This window comes from Drosophila suzukii, chromosome 3 (genome assembly GCF_043229965.1).
Source record: "Drosophila suzukii chromosome 3, CBGP_Dsuzu_IsoJpt1.0, whole genome shotgun sequence".
Classification (NCBI taxonomy): domain Eukaryota; kingdom Metazoa; phylum Arthropoda; class Insecta; order Diptera; family Drosophilidae; genus Drosophila; species Drosophila suzukii.
In genome coordinates this window covers 90,787,137-90,801,102 of record NC_092082.1, presented here as the reverse complement: position 1 = coordinate 90,801,102, position 13,966 = coordinate 90,787,137, and the positions used below count along the sequence as shown (strand labels likewise).

The 13,966-nt window shown below is 46.3% G+C and overlaps 8 protein-coding genes across 9 annotated transcripts; 4 read left to right on the top strand and 4 right to left on the bottom strand.

Moving 5' to 3' along the window:
* Positions 1-1,373, top strand: eIF2Balpha (eukaryotic translation initiation factor 2B subunit alpha). Its single transcript, XM_017081915.4, has 6 exons — positions 1-157; positions 217-318; positions 380-591; positions 661-815; positions 874-1,144; positions 1,201-1,373. The coding sequence occupies exons 1-6, from the start codon at positions 124-126 to the stop codon at positions 1,345-1,347; spliced, it is 921 nt and encodes a 306-aa protein (XP_016937404.1). The 5' UTR covers positions 1-123; the 3' UTR covers positions 1,348-1,373.
* LOC108015485 (uncharacterized) lies at positions 1,364-2,259 on the bottom strand. Its single transcript, XM_017081917.3, has 2 exons — positions 2,010-2,259; positions 1,364-1,732 (listed from the first exon to the last, which is right to left on the bottom strand). Exons 1-2 carry the CDS (start codon positions 2,154-2,156, stop codon positions 1,496-1,498), a joined length of 384 nt encoding a protein of 127 aa, XP_016937406.1. The 5' UTR covers positions 2,157-2,259; the 3' UTR covers positions 1,364-1,495.
* LOC108015484 (uncharacterized) lies at positions 2,167-2,809 on the bottom strand. The gene is made up of 2 exons (XM_017081916.4): positions 2,524-2,809; positions 2,167-2,468 (listed from the first exon to the last, which is right to left on the bottom strand). The coding sequence occupies exons 1-2, from the start codon at positions 2,717-2,719 to the stop codon at positions 2,167-2,169; spliced, it is 498 nt and encodes a 165-aa protein (XP_016937405.4). The 5' UTR covers positions 2,720-2,809.
* A 389-nt stretch (positions 2,810-3,198) lies between these two features.
* Cog7 (conserved oligomeric Golgi complex subunit 7) lies at positions 3,199-5,702 on the top strand. Its single transcript, XM_017081911.4, has 4 exons — positions 3,199-3,394; positions 3,449-3,742; positions 3,799-4,485; positions 4,547-5,702. Exons 1-4 carry the CDS (start codon positions 3,236-3,238, stop codon positions 5,636-5,638), a joined length of 2,232 nt encoding a protein of 743 aa, XP_016937400.4. The 5' UTR covers positions 3,199-3,235; the 3' UTR covers positions 5,639-5,702.
* A 90-nt stretch (positions 5,703-5,792) lies between these two features.
* On the top strand, positions 5,793-7,637 carry alpha-Man-Ic (alpha-Mannosidase class I c). Its single transcript, XM_017081905.4, has one exon. The coding sequence runs from the start codon at positions 5,917-5,919 to the stop codon at positions 7,486-7,488; it is 1,572 nt and encodes a 523-aa protein (XP_016937394.4). The 5' UTR covers positions 5,793-5,916; the 3' UTR covers positions 7,489-7,637.
* A 47-nt stretch (positions 7,638-7,684) lies between these two features.
* LOC108015471 (uncharacterized) lies at positions 7,685-9,322 on the bottom strand. Of its 2 annotated transcripts, none has more exons than XM_036819398.3 (3): positions 9,106-9,316; positions 8,338-8,597; positions 7,685-8,265 (listed from the first exon to the last, which is right to left on the bottom strand). In XM_036819398.3, exons 2-3 carry the CDS (start codon positions 8,462-8,464, stop codon positions 7,853-7,855), a joined length of 540 nt encoding a protein of 179 aa, XP_036675293.3. In that variant the 5' UTR covers positions 8,465-8,597; positions 9,106-9,316; the 3' UTR covers positions 7,685-7,852. The 2 variants fall into 2 exon arrangements, with proteins under 2 accessions (XP_036675293.3, XP_016937391.4); XM_017081902.4 differs by having other exon boundaries at positions 7,687-8,265; positions 9,200-9,322.
* Positions 9,323-10,430: 1,108 nt separating this feature from the next.
* Positions 10,431-11,409, top strand: Jon99Ci (Jonah 99Ci). Its single transcript, XM_017081901.4, has 2 exons — positions 10,431-10,714; positions 10,772-11,409. Exons 1-2 carry the CDS (start codon positions 10,446-10,448, stop codon positions 11,325-11,327), a joined length of 825 nt encoding a protein of 274 aa, XP_016937390.4. The 5' UTR covers positions 10,431-10,445; the 3' UTR covers positions 11,328-11,409.
* Positions 11,410-11,967: 558 nt separating this feature from the next.
* LOC108015466 (serine protease 1) lies at positions 11,968-12,856 on the bottom strand. Its single transcript, XM_017081898.4, has one exon. It carries the CDS (start codon positions 12,818-12,820, stop codon positions 12,020-12,022), a length of 801 nt encoding a protein of 266 aa, XP_016937387.4. The 5' UTR covers positions 12,821-12,856; the 3' UTR covers positions 11,968-12,019.
* Positions 12,857-13,966: the final 1,110 nt, after the last annotated feature.

Below are 13,966 nucleotides of genomic sequence, written 5' to 3'. Positions count from 1 at the left end.
GCAATCGATAACGCGGACTGCCAATCGGCAATCGATTAATTGCAACGTGTAGAGAGGCCCTCGACGAACAGCTGTTTATTTTGTTGACGTTTAACGTGCGGCAATTCTCACAATTTCATCAAAATGCCGCAAATTACGGAAAATGGCCAGGATTTTGGTGAGTTAAATAAATGCACAATGTTTTGGCCAAGGTTTATTAACTGTTTCCACCCTCAGATGTGGTCAAGTACTTCCTGCAGCTCCTCGAGGAGGATAAGGACCTTTCCTCCGGCATTGCCGCCATCAGGACTCTGCTTATGATCCTGGAAAAGAAACAGTGTATGTTGGCTAAAAATTCGCCTTTGTAGTTCATTTTAAACCTGTATAACCCATCCCCCAGTTGGCACCATTCACATCCTCCACACAACCATGAGGGAAGCGGTGGCCGCCATGCGGAACACGGATTTGTCCATTGCTGCCATTGTTTCCGCCGGGGAGCTCTTCTGCCGGTTCATCACCCTCAGTCTGGACGACAAGCACATGGAGGAGTGCCGCCAGATTATGTTGAACCGCGGCAAGATCTTTCTCACCAAGTTGCTTAACTCCCGGCAGGTATCCACTTCAATAAAGAAAGCTATTCCAAGCACGTTAACCATCTTCTCAATACAAACTTCTATCCAGGTGATTGCCCAGCAGGCCCAGAGGTTCATCACCGACGGCTGCCGGATATTGACCCACTCCAGGTCCCGAGTGGTCCTCAAAGCCTTGATTACGGCCTCGCAGAACAAGAAGTCCTTCCATGTGTACGTAACGCAGGGCGGCACAGGAAACTCCGGGTGGGTTACATTACAATTTCCCCAGAAATACCCAATTATAAATACTTCCCATCTTTAGCGAAGAGATGGTTAAGGACCTGCATGCCGCTGGCATTGACTGTACTCTGATCCTGGACTCCGCCACTGGCTATGTGATGGAATCGGTGGACTTTGTGATGGTTGGTGCCGAAGCGGTGGTGGAGAGCGGCGGGATCATCAACCGCATAGGCACCTACACCATGGGCTTGTGCGCCCGCGAGATGAAGAAACCCTTCTACGTCCTGGCGGAGAGCTTCAAATTCAGTCGTCTGTATCCACTCAATCAGCGCGATCTTCCGAACGAATACAAGGTTAGTTCTTATGGAATTAATAATAGGAAATCTTCTAAAAGCTGGCTTCTTTGTAGTACTCCCGCAAGCATCTGAACGATGTGAGCAAGGTGCATCCACTGGTCGACTATACGCCACCTGTCTACATCACTCTGCTCTTCACCGACCTTGGAAGACTGACGCCCTCGGCCGTGAGCGATGAGTTGATCAAGCTCTACATGTAAACGGACAATAAAGATATTGCACTTAACTACGTTTGTTTAATTATGACTGACTACTTGAGATGGATAAATAGAGGCTCGATATTACTGAGTATATGTACATAAAATAAAGCTAGTTACTTCCGCTTAGGCCTAAAATTTAGATTGTGTCTTAAAACTGCATTTCCCGCGAGTAGTTGGCGTCGACTTCGTCCTCTGACCCCCAAGGATCGTACATTTCCAGGCTGTAGTGGGACGTTTCGCTGTTGTTACCATCGTCGTTGGTGTACTCGCTGTTGTACTCCTCATCCGTATAGCTGTCACTGCCGCTCTCGTCGTCCGATCCGTGATCGTGGGCACCAAAGTGGTCGTCGAAGCCATCATCAGCATCCTCCAGATCGCTGGCGTTCTGGATAATGGAAGGTTTTATTTAGAATAGGTTTGGAAAAACAGGATGAGGCTCTTGAATACTTTAACCTTTAAAACTTTTTGTATCTTGATTACTAGCTGCCTAAATGACCATCGTTTATCATCAAAATAGCAGTTTTCAATGAGTAATTTAATAAACTAATTTTTTTTTGTAATGAACACATGTTCTGAGAATTGAGTAAACATTCGCCACAAACAGGTTTCAAAGTTCAAGTTCCAAGGAATTCAGTTCACCCAAGTATTGTTGCAAAACTCACAAATTGCCCGGACTGTATGTTGATCTCGATCTGCAGGCGGATGTCCATGACGAGAAATGCAGTCGTGACCATGATGGGAATGGTGAGACGAGATTTCCAGGCGAGATCCGTGAGGAACATGAAGACCTTGCCGAAAAGGGAGTCCATTGTGATTTGTTTAGTGCTCAGCCGGAGGCTGATCCCCCTCCTCTTTCTCCTCTGCTGCTGCTTCCTCCGCCGACTGCTGCAGTGCGTCGTGCTCCAATATGTGGAAGGTTTCGCCGACGTTTACCGCCTGAACGGGCAGCAGGTGTCGGTGGAGGCGACCACTCTCGATGGGGGCGTCTAGCTCGAGGAACTGCTCGAATATGGAAATGGGCACTCCCTCCGAGGAGAGTAATCCCCGCATGCAATCCTGCCGCTTGTCGCGCAGGTTGTCCAGCAGCTTGTTTCCCTTTTGCACCCGGGCCAGCTTCCGTTCTAAGAGAGATGGTTATTTAATGGTGATATGTGCTTTACAGGACCTAAAACCCACCTAGTAACTTTAGATAGTCGCTGGAATCCGGCAGGGGCTCGATTTTCACGTCCCTTTCCGAGATGCTCTCTGTTCCTGGGGGCGGGGGCGGGGTGAAGTTGTCCTCAAAACTGGTGCTCTTCTCCGCGGTCTTCGTGCTTCCTTGCTCAACTGTTGTGTTTTTCAAGTGCCAGGGATCGGCATTGCCAAGTGACATGTTTTACGAACCAAATAAACTTAAATCCCAAAAACTCCCTATGAAAATATTGTATTTTTTGTAGTGTGCCCGCTGTGATTGTCCCTCTAAAACACCATAACGCCTCGCAAAACCAGCCGGGTTAGATATTCGCACAACATCCGCAAGCTTATATATTTCGCGGGCTTCTTACAATAAAACTTAGACCTTAAATGTATATGTTAAATTTAAATTTATTCATAGCTTTTTTATTAGTTTTGGTTTTTGAAAAATTTTAAGTTCTGTAATTTTTGATAGGATAAACTAAATGTAAGACTTTATTTTACCGGGACAGTGAAAAACAAAAGAGTGAATACACAAAACAAAAAATATATAAGTTAATTTGTTAGTAAAATTATAAAACTAGCTAAAAATAATCCGCATAAATATAAATTATCCGCATCCGCATATTCATAGCCATTGAATCCTCGTTTCTGTGGTATAATTTTCCTCACCAAGCACGGTCACACAGCTTGAATCAACGTCACCAAGTGCACCATGGATGTTTCGGCTCTTTCGGGACCAAATTTTAGTCCTGCGGAGTGGATAAACGCCAACTACAAGAAGTTTGTGGAGGAGAATGGCCGGGACGACAGCGACGCCGCCTCCTCCTTCATCCGGAGCTACGTGGCCAAGCTACAGCTGTACATATTCAACGTGAGAAGATCACCAGCTGTTTTGTTCTCCATCCAAAAAATATCTTATTCCCAGGTAAACAATGCTGTGGAGGAGTCCAGTCGCCAGGTGGTGGCCAGCATGCCGAGGATCGCCAAGGAGTCGGCTGCCCTGCAAGGAGACGTCCGCCGGCTGCAGGAGAAGATGAGTGCCATGCGCTTGGAGGTGGCTGCGGTGCAGAACGAAACCGGCGAGTGCATGGCCACCTTGGAGCGGCTCAACACCAAGAGTCAGAAGCTCCAAGTGGCCAAGGAGTCGCTGCAAGAGTCGGATGGCTGGGGAAATCTCCTGGCCGAGCTGGAGGATGGTTTCGAGCGCAATGATCTGAAGGTGCGTGGAATGCCAATCATATATTACAAATTGTATTGTTAATTCTTAACTTCCAGGGAGTCTGCGACAAGTTGATAGCCCTGCAAAAGTCGCTGCACGCCCAGGAGCAGTTGCCAGGACATGCCGAGCGACAGACCCAAGTGGAGGACTTCAAGAACCGCCTGGAGGCCCTGGCCTCGCCCAGTGTGGTTCAGTGCTTTGCGGAGGGCAATACGGAGCAGGCCCAGCACTATGTCCAGATCTTCACCAGCATACAGCGGCTGCCGCAACTCCAGCAATATTACCGAGCTGTGCAGAAGAACTTTTGGCAGCAGCAATGGAAGCAGACTCTGGAGCTACAGGGCACGGACCATTCTCAACAGCAGCAGCAACAGTTCCTCAGTCTCTACTACGATCAGCTGCTGGAGCACTGCCAACGCCAGGTCAAGTGGTGCTCCAATCTCTTCGGCGAGGACAACTTACAGCCCTTTCTGGTGATTGCTGAACTGCTGCCGGCATTGCAACCCGCGCGGGATGCTCATATTCTACAGCTTTTGAAGACTTCCAATGAAAGATTAGAGATGCTGGCCTTGTTCGCCCAGGTGAATCACAGTTTTGTGTTGCACTTGAACTCCTTGCTAGAGCAGTCGCACATTACGTTGTCCGAGGAACTGCATCGTCTTCTAGGCGAGGCGATTTTTGAGTATTTCCACAAGTTTATCCAACAATATCCGCGCTTGGAGGAGACCCAGCTGTCCACGCAGGTAGAACAATATGATCTTTAAGTTATGTTGAATTCGGTTTAATAGTTTTATACCGATTCAGGTGGATCGCCTTTCATCCAATCAGGCCACTCCCAGCGACGGAGTGCGTCATCTGGAGGAGAGTACACGGAAACTTTACGAGTGGCTAAAAGAGGCCTGCGAACGCTGTGCCTCGATAACCAGTGACTTGGCTCTTTGCAAACTCATAAGCCTGCTGAACGGCATCTTCAAGCGTCAGCTGGAGAGTTTCGGACGCATCCAACGACAGATTGGACTCAGTCTGGGATCCAGCAGTTATGCAGCACAGAGTGAAAACTGGTCTCTGCTGCAGTACACCATGTCGCAGTTGCAATGTCTGGCCGACTTTCAGGTGCAGCTGCATCAATTTGAACAGGACTTGCACACACGCATGGTGTCTTTGTCCAACAAGCTGACCAAACCGTCCAATCGAGGACCCATCACCATTTTCCAGACCTGCGATCATGCGGCTCGCACGCAGCTGTTGAACAGCATAGCAGACTTTCAGCAAAAGAAGTCGGAGGCCACCGATAGCCTGGGTATCTTTCCACAGATTTATGCCACTTTAAAAAGTCACTTTGCCGATACACACGACATAACGCTCAATATATTACTGCAGCCCATTGAGACCCACTTGGCGCACATTCGCCCGCCTGTCCAGGATCACGCTGCGTCAGGCATTGATATGCCCTCTTTCAGCTTTGCCCCGCAAGAGAGCATCACCCAGATTGGTCAGTACCTGCTCACCTTGCCGCAGCACCTGGAACCGCTGCTGCTGTCGCCATCATCTCTGCTGAAGCAGGCTCTGGAGGTGTGCAACATTAAGTATACACAAGCCATTCCCTGCGCCGACGTCCTGCTCTCCCTGGTTGTGGAGCAGTGCTGCGTTTTGTACCAGGCGCAGATACTGCAGATTAAGTCGCTGCCCGCCTCCTCGGCCACTCAGCTCAGCGTGGATATTGAGTACCTTTCCAACGTGCTCGAGGAGCTCGGCTTATCCATCAACCTGCAGTTGTCCCAGATCCTCACGCTGCTAAAAGCTGCTCCAGATCAGTACCTCACCCTCAGCAGCGGGTGCGAGCCGCGTCTGGTGACGGCCATTCGGCAAATGCGCAATATTATATCTACTCAGTAGATATGAAATAGGTATATTAAATAATCGAACTAATATATTAAAAATGTATTTATACTTTAAACTATACTGTTGGCCGTAATTTACTCAAAACCTGTTTTTAATGTTACTCTATTTTTAGAGTGACACATGCTTTCTTTTTAAAAGTAAAAGGTACAACAAAGCGAACTCAAATGTTTAATCAAGTGTCGGGAGACTACGGCCAGTAGTTTGGGTTGGATTAGTTAATTGCAAAATGTCGATCTCAATGTACTTATTAACCAAGCTGACTCAGTTCCAGAATGTATTTCTTTCATTTCGCTGTTCGACGAGCGCATTTTAAATGGTATACGGCAAATACCGCATCAAGAATCGGAATAATTCTTACCGGGATTCTCTCAGTCGGCGTAATTGCTATTACCTATGTTCAGTGCAGGGCATTGATAAGGCAAGCGTTTCAAGAAAATTTGGCGAATGAAGTGTTATTAACGGAGGAGATAAATCCCGCCGAGGTGCGAGTAAAGATTAAGGAGATGATGCTGCATGCCTGGCGGAACTATGCTCGCGTTGTATGGGGCACCAATGAATTTCGCCCGATTTCACGACGCGTACATGGCGGTAGTGATTTCGGGTCCTACAAACTCGGTGCAACCATTATAGAGAGCTTGGACACTCTGTATATTATGGGTCTGGAGAAAGAGTTGAAGCGTTCTCGAGATTGGATCGAAAAGTCATTCAGTTTGGATCGAGTTGATGAACCATTGCCCGTTATAGTGCTAACTTCCAGGCTGCTCTGTCCCATGCTAACTCTCTACTCCCTCACTGGGGATCTCCTGTACAAGGATAAGGCCGTTCATATTGCGGATAGGATCCTGTCTGCCTTCGACACGCCAACTGGAATACCCAGGCGACTAGTGGTTCCAAAGAAAGGCAGTACCCTCTCAAGGTATCTGGATGACGTGTCTCGAACTTCGGAGTTTGGAGCGCTGTACTTGGAGTTCTTTTACCTCAGCGAAATCACTGGAGATTCAGTTTACCTGGATCAAGTGGATGGAATTCGGCAAAGGATTGAGGAGGCAACCAAGGTCAAAGGTCTGTATCCCAATGCCTTTTGCACAAAGTATGGTACTTGGGAAAACCACAACTGCTCGGTGAACCGATATTATGACACACTCCTTAAATCATGGATGCAATCCGGGGAAACAGATTCTCAAAGCGAAGATCTATTCGAGGACGCTTTGCTGGCTGTAGCTCAAAATCTGGTTGTCATAAACGACGAAGATGTAACCTATGTAACGGAGATGAGAGATGGTTTTCTAAGCCATCGGATGAAACAGTCGGATTGTTTTGGTGGCGCACTTTTTGCCCTGGGAGCAGCAGCAACCTCGATGGAGCACTGGGAGAAGTATTCCGAGATCGGAATCGGGATAGCAGATACTTGCCATGACATGTTTTGGGAATCTCCTACGGGATTAGGTCCGGATACATTTGCATTTACGAAAAAAAGCCAGAAGGAAATTCTCCCCCTTCAGAGAAACTTCTATATGTTACAACCAGAAGTCGCGGAAAGCTATTTTATACTCTGGCGACTGACCCATGATGAAAAGTATCGCCTTCGGGGTTTTGAGCTTCTGCTGGCAATAGAGAAATACTGCCGGACGCCCAATGGATATACTGGTATCATGGACGTCAATAACAGTTCCTCGGAACCGGATGACGTCCAAAGGTCTTTCTTTTTGGGAGCGACCCTCAAGTATCTGTTCCTGTTGTTCTCCGATGATGATGTGATTCCCCTGGAAAAGTGGGTTTTCAACAGCGCAGGACATTTTCTGCCCGTTAAGGGTGTAAATTCATTGTATCGTCAATATAATTAATAAAAATCCATAAAAACTAAATATATATTTTTCGAGGAATGTAAATAACAAAGTAGTAATAAGAAGATTTTAGTATTATTACTATTTCCTTTTCAGTATATCGGAAAACTAACTGCTGCTATTACTTTTCAGAAAAATATATATTTAGTTATCACAGTTTATTATCTAGTTATAATAACCACACATTTATTTATAGTTTTTCTTTAAATGCTGACATGTATAAAAAAGTTTTGTAAATTACAAAAGTTATTTTCTAGTTAGCTGGAAACACACACATTGAGCACACCTAAAAGCACATACATAAGTGATAAATTCCGAACGTTGGCCCACTAAACCGTAAATCCTGGGGTCTAGAATCCGGCATCTAGAGCTGACTGTTGGCCAGGTGATTGTCTATGACCCCCTGGATGATCCTCATGCACTGCCGCTGCCTGGCCACCGTGTTGTCGATCAGCTGCTCCGTGAACTGGCTGGCCGCTATGTTCGTGTTGGGTGGGATGTCCTGCGTGCAGGATATGTACTTGTTGAAGATCTCCGTGTTCAGCGAGGTGGCCAGGTAGTGTTCGGTCTCTTCCAGCTGCTGCAGCTTGTCCAGATCCTGGGCGGACGCCAGTAGCTTGCCCTTGGCCTTCTGATACGATTGCAGCTCCTGCAGGCTGGCATATTCGGCGCTATTCAGCTTCACGGATCTCTCGCCGTCCGCATTCTTAACTACGCCCTTTGTCAGCTGGCGTATGTGGTACTTTCGCTCGGCCACAAAATTGCCCAGCAAGTATCCTGCCGAAACAAATGTGACTCGTTAGGGAACGTCCTCCGATTTCATGTAGTGCATCCCCTGGATCCACTCACCTGATATCAGCATGAAGAAGGCAATCGTTAGGACCAGGGAGGCACACGTGCGCTTGGAGACGTATTCGCGGAATTCGCGGGAGCTGTTGGCCCGCACCGCCGTCTCGTAGCTAAGTACCTGGTGCATCCTGAGGGTTCTCTGGGGGATTATAATCTAGGGCCTTCTCGCCTGACCTAGTCACTTCGAGACAATCGATTGTGTCCTTTGGTGCTGCCTTGGAACATTTTGGTTTCCTCTATTGTACTTTTGGTGGAAGCGTCTGTAATGTTGGACATTATAATAAAATATCACAAACTAAACATTTGAAAAGAACTTATAACTGCACTTGTGAATGTTCCTAACTACATTGATACCTTATTTTTTGATATTGAAAAAATGCTCAAGATAGATGTCGTATCTATAGATTTACTTGTAGATTACTATTAGAGGAGATAATTTAGATTATATGATAAATGGATTACATATATAAATAAAACATACATAACATGTATGTACTGTGAGAAATCTGAGAAAAGCCACAATTTTTATGTGATTAATTCATATTTCGATCGTATCTTAATCTAATTATGATATTAATAAACAAAAAGTTCGCTTGGTATCGAATGATGGTATTAATTATGACACCTCTTGCCCCTATAAGCCAGGAATCAATTCAAATTCTTCAAACTTTTAGTCCCCCATTAAAGCCACGATGTCATTACTCCCAATGAAAGGACTTGGCATGATGATGCCGCTGATAGGGCAAGAGCGTGACTTAATCGCCCCACCTTAAAAGGTAATCGCGGGCCCTGTTGTTATGGGCATCGTGCACGGCAAACAACACTATCCTTTAAACACTTCTTCGAACATCCAGTCACTCACTCGGCGTAAAGGGTATATATCGTGTATCCTCTTTGTACTTCCAGGATATTGTGCACATGCATTAAATTAATTAATGCCTGCACTTTTGTTTTTTTCTTTTGCACTGCCTGTAGGAATCGAGTTTTAATTTTAAATTTTAATTGTATTATTAATTGTTCGGAATACTCGTGGGAGGTCCTGGGCGTTATCCTCGCGAAGGGGTCTGACTGCCTGGACGCCAAGTCGGGAACTGAGTCACGATTCGTTGGGGGTCGGCTTTAATAGCTCTCCGTTCCGTGTGGTGAGTTTCCTGCCCCGAGATGTTGCACATTTCGATTGGGAAACGAGAGTACGGCGGTCAAGTGGAAGCACGGAGAATGCAAACATAAACATTCCCCATAGAATCTTAATGACTGGACTAGTCCACCCACTCCGTTTGTGGCTTTCCTCAGAACTTGTATCGGATTTCACACACCATGGTCGCTCTTTAGGAGGAACTGCACTGCACCAGAGTTCCGAAACTGGACTTCCCTTTTGATTGCCATAATCGTATTTTCTTTTCTGTCCCCCAGTTCCTCTTGTTCTTCAAGGATATCACATGACCCTCGAGGGAAATTTCTATGCCGGAGGGTTTAACTGGGTTTCATGGCTGTATTGTCATTAAAAAAGGAAATAAAAATATTTACTAAAATATCTATCTAGCATGCTTGTACTATTTTTCATTCACTATGTACTCGTATCAGTAGCCAGCTTTTTAAGTACATTTCAACTTATCTATCCGTCATATAGTCAAAGTACTAACTTGGTGATATAAATCTAAATGTTTTATTATATTGCATAGATAATGAGTTCATTCAGGCTATTTAAAACTATGACCGCCATAGGAGGTTTTTTGCAATGCAGTGGCTCTGCAGTGGCTTCACTGTACCCCATACGATTGTCCATCCACGGGATCTGAAGGTCGAGCATCACAGCATCGAGGGTCGTATCACCAATGGCAATGAAGCAATATGAGGTTCTTGGCCAATCTAAATACTTAAACTTAAGAAATAGGTACATAATCTGTAATTTTTCATTTTGAATAATAATCTTGTCAAACACTCAGCTGAAATAATTGCCAATATAAATCAGACTTTTTCATTGATAAAAGCCACTGAGGTAGCGGCACATGCGCGATAAGATTTGGCTCTTTAAATTTACATCGATAATGATTTGGGTTGGGCTATATAATATTCGGACCACCAATGGAGCGATTTAGTCTTCAAAAATGAGGGGTCTTATACTTTTGTCGCTTGTGGTTTCCCTTGGGGTCTGTAGCGCCCTTAAGGTTTCCCACTCGGCAATCCACCCGCGGGATCTTGAGATACAGCATGGGTGGAGCATCGAAGGTCGTATCACCAACGGAAATCAGGCGACTGAGGGTCAGGTGCCCTATATCGTAGGAGTTAGCCTTAACAGCAACGGAAACTGGTGGTGGTGCGGAGGATCTATTATTGGACATACTTGGGTACTGACTGCGGCCCACTGTACCGCTGGGTAGGTTTTAAACATAATATATCAAATATTCCATTAATATACTTTAAATCTTTTCAGTGCCGATGAAGCTTCACTGTACTACGGTGCCATTAACTACAACGAACCTGCCTTCCGACACACGGTCAGCAAGGAGAACTTCATCAGATATCCCCACTACGTTGGACTCGATCATGATTTGGCTCTGATCAGGACTCCCCATGTGGATTTCTACAGCCTGGTCAACAAGATCGAGCTGCCCAGTCTGGATGATCGCTACAACTCCTATGAGAACAGTTGGGTTCAGGCCTCCGGCTGGGGAGCCATTTACGATGGCAGCAATGTGGTGGAGGACCTGCGAGTCGTGGACCTGCAGGTGATCTCTGTGGCGGAGTGCCAGGCCTACTACGGAACGGAGACGCCCTCCGAGAACACCATCTGTGTGGAGACTCCGGACGGCAAGGCCACCTGCCAGGGCGACTCCGGTGGTCCTCTGGTCACCAAGGAGGGTGATAAGCTCATCGGAATCACCTCGTTTGTCTCCGATTACGGCTGCCAGGTTGCAGGACCTGCTGGCTTCACCAGGGTCACCAAGTATCTGGAGTGGATCAAGGAGGAGACTGGCATCTATTATTAGATGCTTCAAAGGATAAACTTTTCACTTACTTCTCTGGAAAATAAGTTCGATTAGTTTAAAATAAAGTGATTTTTTCACTCCATTCTTTGATTTATTTTAATAAGTAGACCTCGGATTATACTCATAAGACCTTTCTAATCATTCGATTCCAAGCAAACTGTGGATACAAACCTTCTTTCTTTTCCATAAAAGTGTAATAATTTAGAGTAATGAGAACATTTTATGTTTGATCAAAGTTTGCCTAAAAAAACAAGTGTACTTGTTGGATCAATAATTATCTAGACATTTCGTGTTTAAAGTGTTTCCTATCATATATTTAAATGTAAAGAACTTTCGAAAACTGTTACCTTCCTAGTACTCTCTTGAGATATTATTGACAATCTATAAAACAGGTTGCAAATTAGCCACACGTCATTCCACTTCAAATGTGGGCCATAACTTTAACAAAGAATGCACTTGCGGTTTGCTTATCAGCCGGAAAGACTGGACACGATGATAACTTGATCAAAATTTACAGCCTTCGAGTTTTACATACGAGTAGTACATACTACTACTAACTACTAATAATAAACAAGCTGATCCCCAATATGATGAACCACAACCCACCAAGGATCAAGTAGGAAACTCACACTGTTTCATGGCTATATCGTTTATTAAAGAACCCAGATTGAACTGGGATCACATTAACCTGCTTAGTTGGAAATGCCGGTGTTGTCGCTGATCCAGTCGAGGTATCCGGTGACGCGGGTGAAGACGGCGGGGTAGCCAGACTGGCAGCCACTGGCGGAGCCGAAGGAGGTCACTCCGACCAGGCGGTTGCCCTCGTGCGTGACCAGGGGGCCACCGGAGTCGCCTCCGCAGGTGGACCTTCCTCCGTCGGTGTTGATGCAGATCATGTAGTCGTGGAGGGACCAGTAGCGGCTGCAGTCGCTGTGGGACATGATCTGGACATCCACGCTCTGGAGCCAGTCGGGGAGTGGGCTGCCGTCGTAGGTGCCGCCCCATCCGGAGGCCACGGCCCACCAGTTGGCGTAGTCCTGGTAGCGGTCGTTCTTGCTGGGCACATCCACCTTGTTGACCAGGCTCCAGAAGTCCACGTGCGGGGTGCGGATCAGGGAGATGTCGTTGTGCAGGTTGCCGCTGTTGTAGTGGTGGTGCTGGATGATGTCGCCACTGCCCACCCAGTGGGTGTACTGCGGCTGGGTGCGGATGCTGGCTCCGTAGTTGATGGTCACTCCGTTGGCGCCGTTGGTGCAGTGGGCGGCGGTCAGGACCCAGGTGTTGCCGATGATGGAGCCTCCGCACCACCAGTTGCCGCCGTTGCCGCTGAAGCTCAGGCCCACAATGTAGGGCACCTTGCCCTCGTAGGCCGGGTAGCCGTTGGTGATGCGACCCTGGATGTCCTTGATGGGCACCGGGGTCAGCTTCTGGGCGGGAGCAGGCACAGCCGAAGCCGCGGCCACGGCCAAGGCCAGGAATACGAACAGTTTCATCTTGATCAAGTCGTACAACTTATGAGGGATCCAAAACCCGGCAGCCCTTTTATACGAAAGAAGCCCGGGTCTTATCTCACTTATGTATGTAAAACTCGAGGACTGTAAATTCACTTCATTTTTCGCAAGTGCCAAAAACTTAAAGGGAAACAATAACAAACAACAAACAACTAAACTTATCAGTTTCTTCGGTGATTCGACAAGTCGGTTGACAATATCATAAATTTGGTTTTAATTCATAAAATCATTATCTAAGGAAGTACATTTAATTTACACAGCTTGCCAGCTTGAACCATGGAAATATCTTATCTGAAATTGGCTTTTTTATTATCATTAAGATAAGCTTTGAATTTTATTATATGCACATAGATTCCCATAGGAGATAGATTTTAGCCCACAATCTAGGCGTTTCCGTTGTGGAGACAGTGAAAGTGCAACCTGCTAAAAAAATCGAGGCAAAATGAGCTCTTTCCCTTTTTTCTCGTGCCGTAGAGAAAATTGTGCACATAACTCACGAGGGCTCTTGAAAGGCTAAATAAGGCAGGAGTTCTGTTGGAGGCCAATGTATCATTGAGTGCAGCAGCATGATGCACTGGGAAAAATCATAATCCTATTAAGTTGGTGCATATAAACAGTAGACACCTTGATAATATTACCAGAATTCCATCGCGCATACTTTCAGTTATGCCCACTAATTAATTTGCACTTAATAAGTTTCCATTCGCAGCCGTGGCTTTAATTTCGAAATTCCTGGGAACACCATTTCCTTCCCTTCGAGAAATGTAAGCAGGGTGCATTGGCCCCGCTGAAAACCCCGTACAAACTTGAACACGTACGATGCCATTCCCATTCCCATTCCCATTCCCTGTTCCATTCCGCCCGGAGCCCCATTGAACCCCTTTTCCACCTTTCGAACACACATCCATCTCAAAGGACGCTCCTTGGAAGTGGGTTTGCTCCTTTGGATTTGACTTTGCCTTTGCCTGGCATTTAACTCCAAGTACATTGACATACAAAGAGGCTTCAGCATTGAAGGTTCAAGATGTTGAGCTGCCAAGGACGAGTTGGGATCTCCCAGTTGAGTTCCCCGATGTCCCTTTCCCCGCATGGATTAATCAATATTAATCAATCACAAAGTCGGAATCA

Bases quoted from the DNA above. Each gene is read 5' to 3' on its own strand.
- eIF2Balpha (XM_017081915.4), top strand. From the start codon at position 124: ATGCCGCAAATTACGGAAAATGGCCAGGATTTTG. The intron at 319-379 runs GTATGTTGGCTA...CCCATCCCCCAG, and splicing joins GATCCTGGAAAAGAAACAGT to TTGGCACCATTCACATCCTC. The intron at 592-660 runs GTATCCACTTCA...ACTTCTATCCAG, and splicing joins AGTTGCTTAACTCCCGGCAG to GTGATTGCCCAGCAGGCCCA.
- LOC108015485 (XM_017081917.3), bottom strand. From the start codon at position 2,156: ATGGACTCCCTTTTCGGCAAGGTCTTCATGTTCCTCACGGATCTCGCC. The intron at 1,733-2,009 runs GTGAGTTTTGCA...TCCATTATCCAG, and splicing joins ACATACAGTCCGGGCAATTT to AACGCCAGCGATCTGGAGGA.
- LOC108015484 (XM_017081916.4), bottom strand. From the start codon at position 2,719: ATGTCACTTGGCAATGCCGATCCCTGGCACTTGAAAAACACAACAGTT. The intron at 2,469-2,523 runs GTGGGTTTTAGG...CATCTCTCTTAG, and splicing joins CGACTATCTAAAGTTACTAG to AACGGAAGCTGGCCCGGGTG.
- Cog7 (XM_017081911.4), top strand. From the start codon at position 3,236: ATGGATGTTTCGGCTCTTTCGGGACCAAATTTTAGTCCTGCGGAGTGG. The intron at 3,743-3,798 runs GTGCGTGGAATG...CTTAACTTCCAG, and splicing joins TCGAGCGCAATGATCTGAAG to GGAGTCTGCGACAAGTTGAT. The intron at 4,486-4,546 runs GTAGAACAATAT...ATACCGATTCAG, and splicing joins AGACCCAGCTGTCCACGCAG to GTGGATCGCCTTTCATCCAA.
- alpha-Man-Ic (XM_017081905.4), top strand. From the start codon at position 5,917: ATGTATTTCTTTCATTTCGCTGTTCGACGAGCGCATTTTAAATGGTAT.
- LOC108015471 (XM_017081902.4), bottom strand. From the start codon at position 8,464: ATGCACCAGGTACTTAGCTACGAGACGGCGGTGCGGGCCAACAGCTCC. The intron at 8,266-8,337 runs GTGAGTGGATCC...TTGTTTCGGCAG, and splicing joins CTTCTTCATGCTGATATCAG to GATACTTGCTGGGCAATTTT.
- Jon99Ci (XM_017081901.4), top strand. From the start codon at position 10,446: ATGAGGGGTCTTATACTTTTGTCGCTTGTGGTTTCCCTTGGGGTCTGT. The intron at 10,715-10,771 runs GTAGGTTTTAAA...AAATCTTTTCAG, and splicing joins GCGGCCCACTGTACCGCTGG to TGCCGATGAAGCTTCACTGT.
- LOC108015466 (XM_017081898.4), bottom strand. From the start codon at position 12,820: ATGAAACTGTTCGTATTCCTGGCCTTGGCCGTGGCCGCGGCTTCGGCT.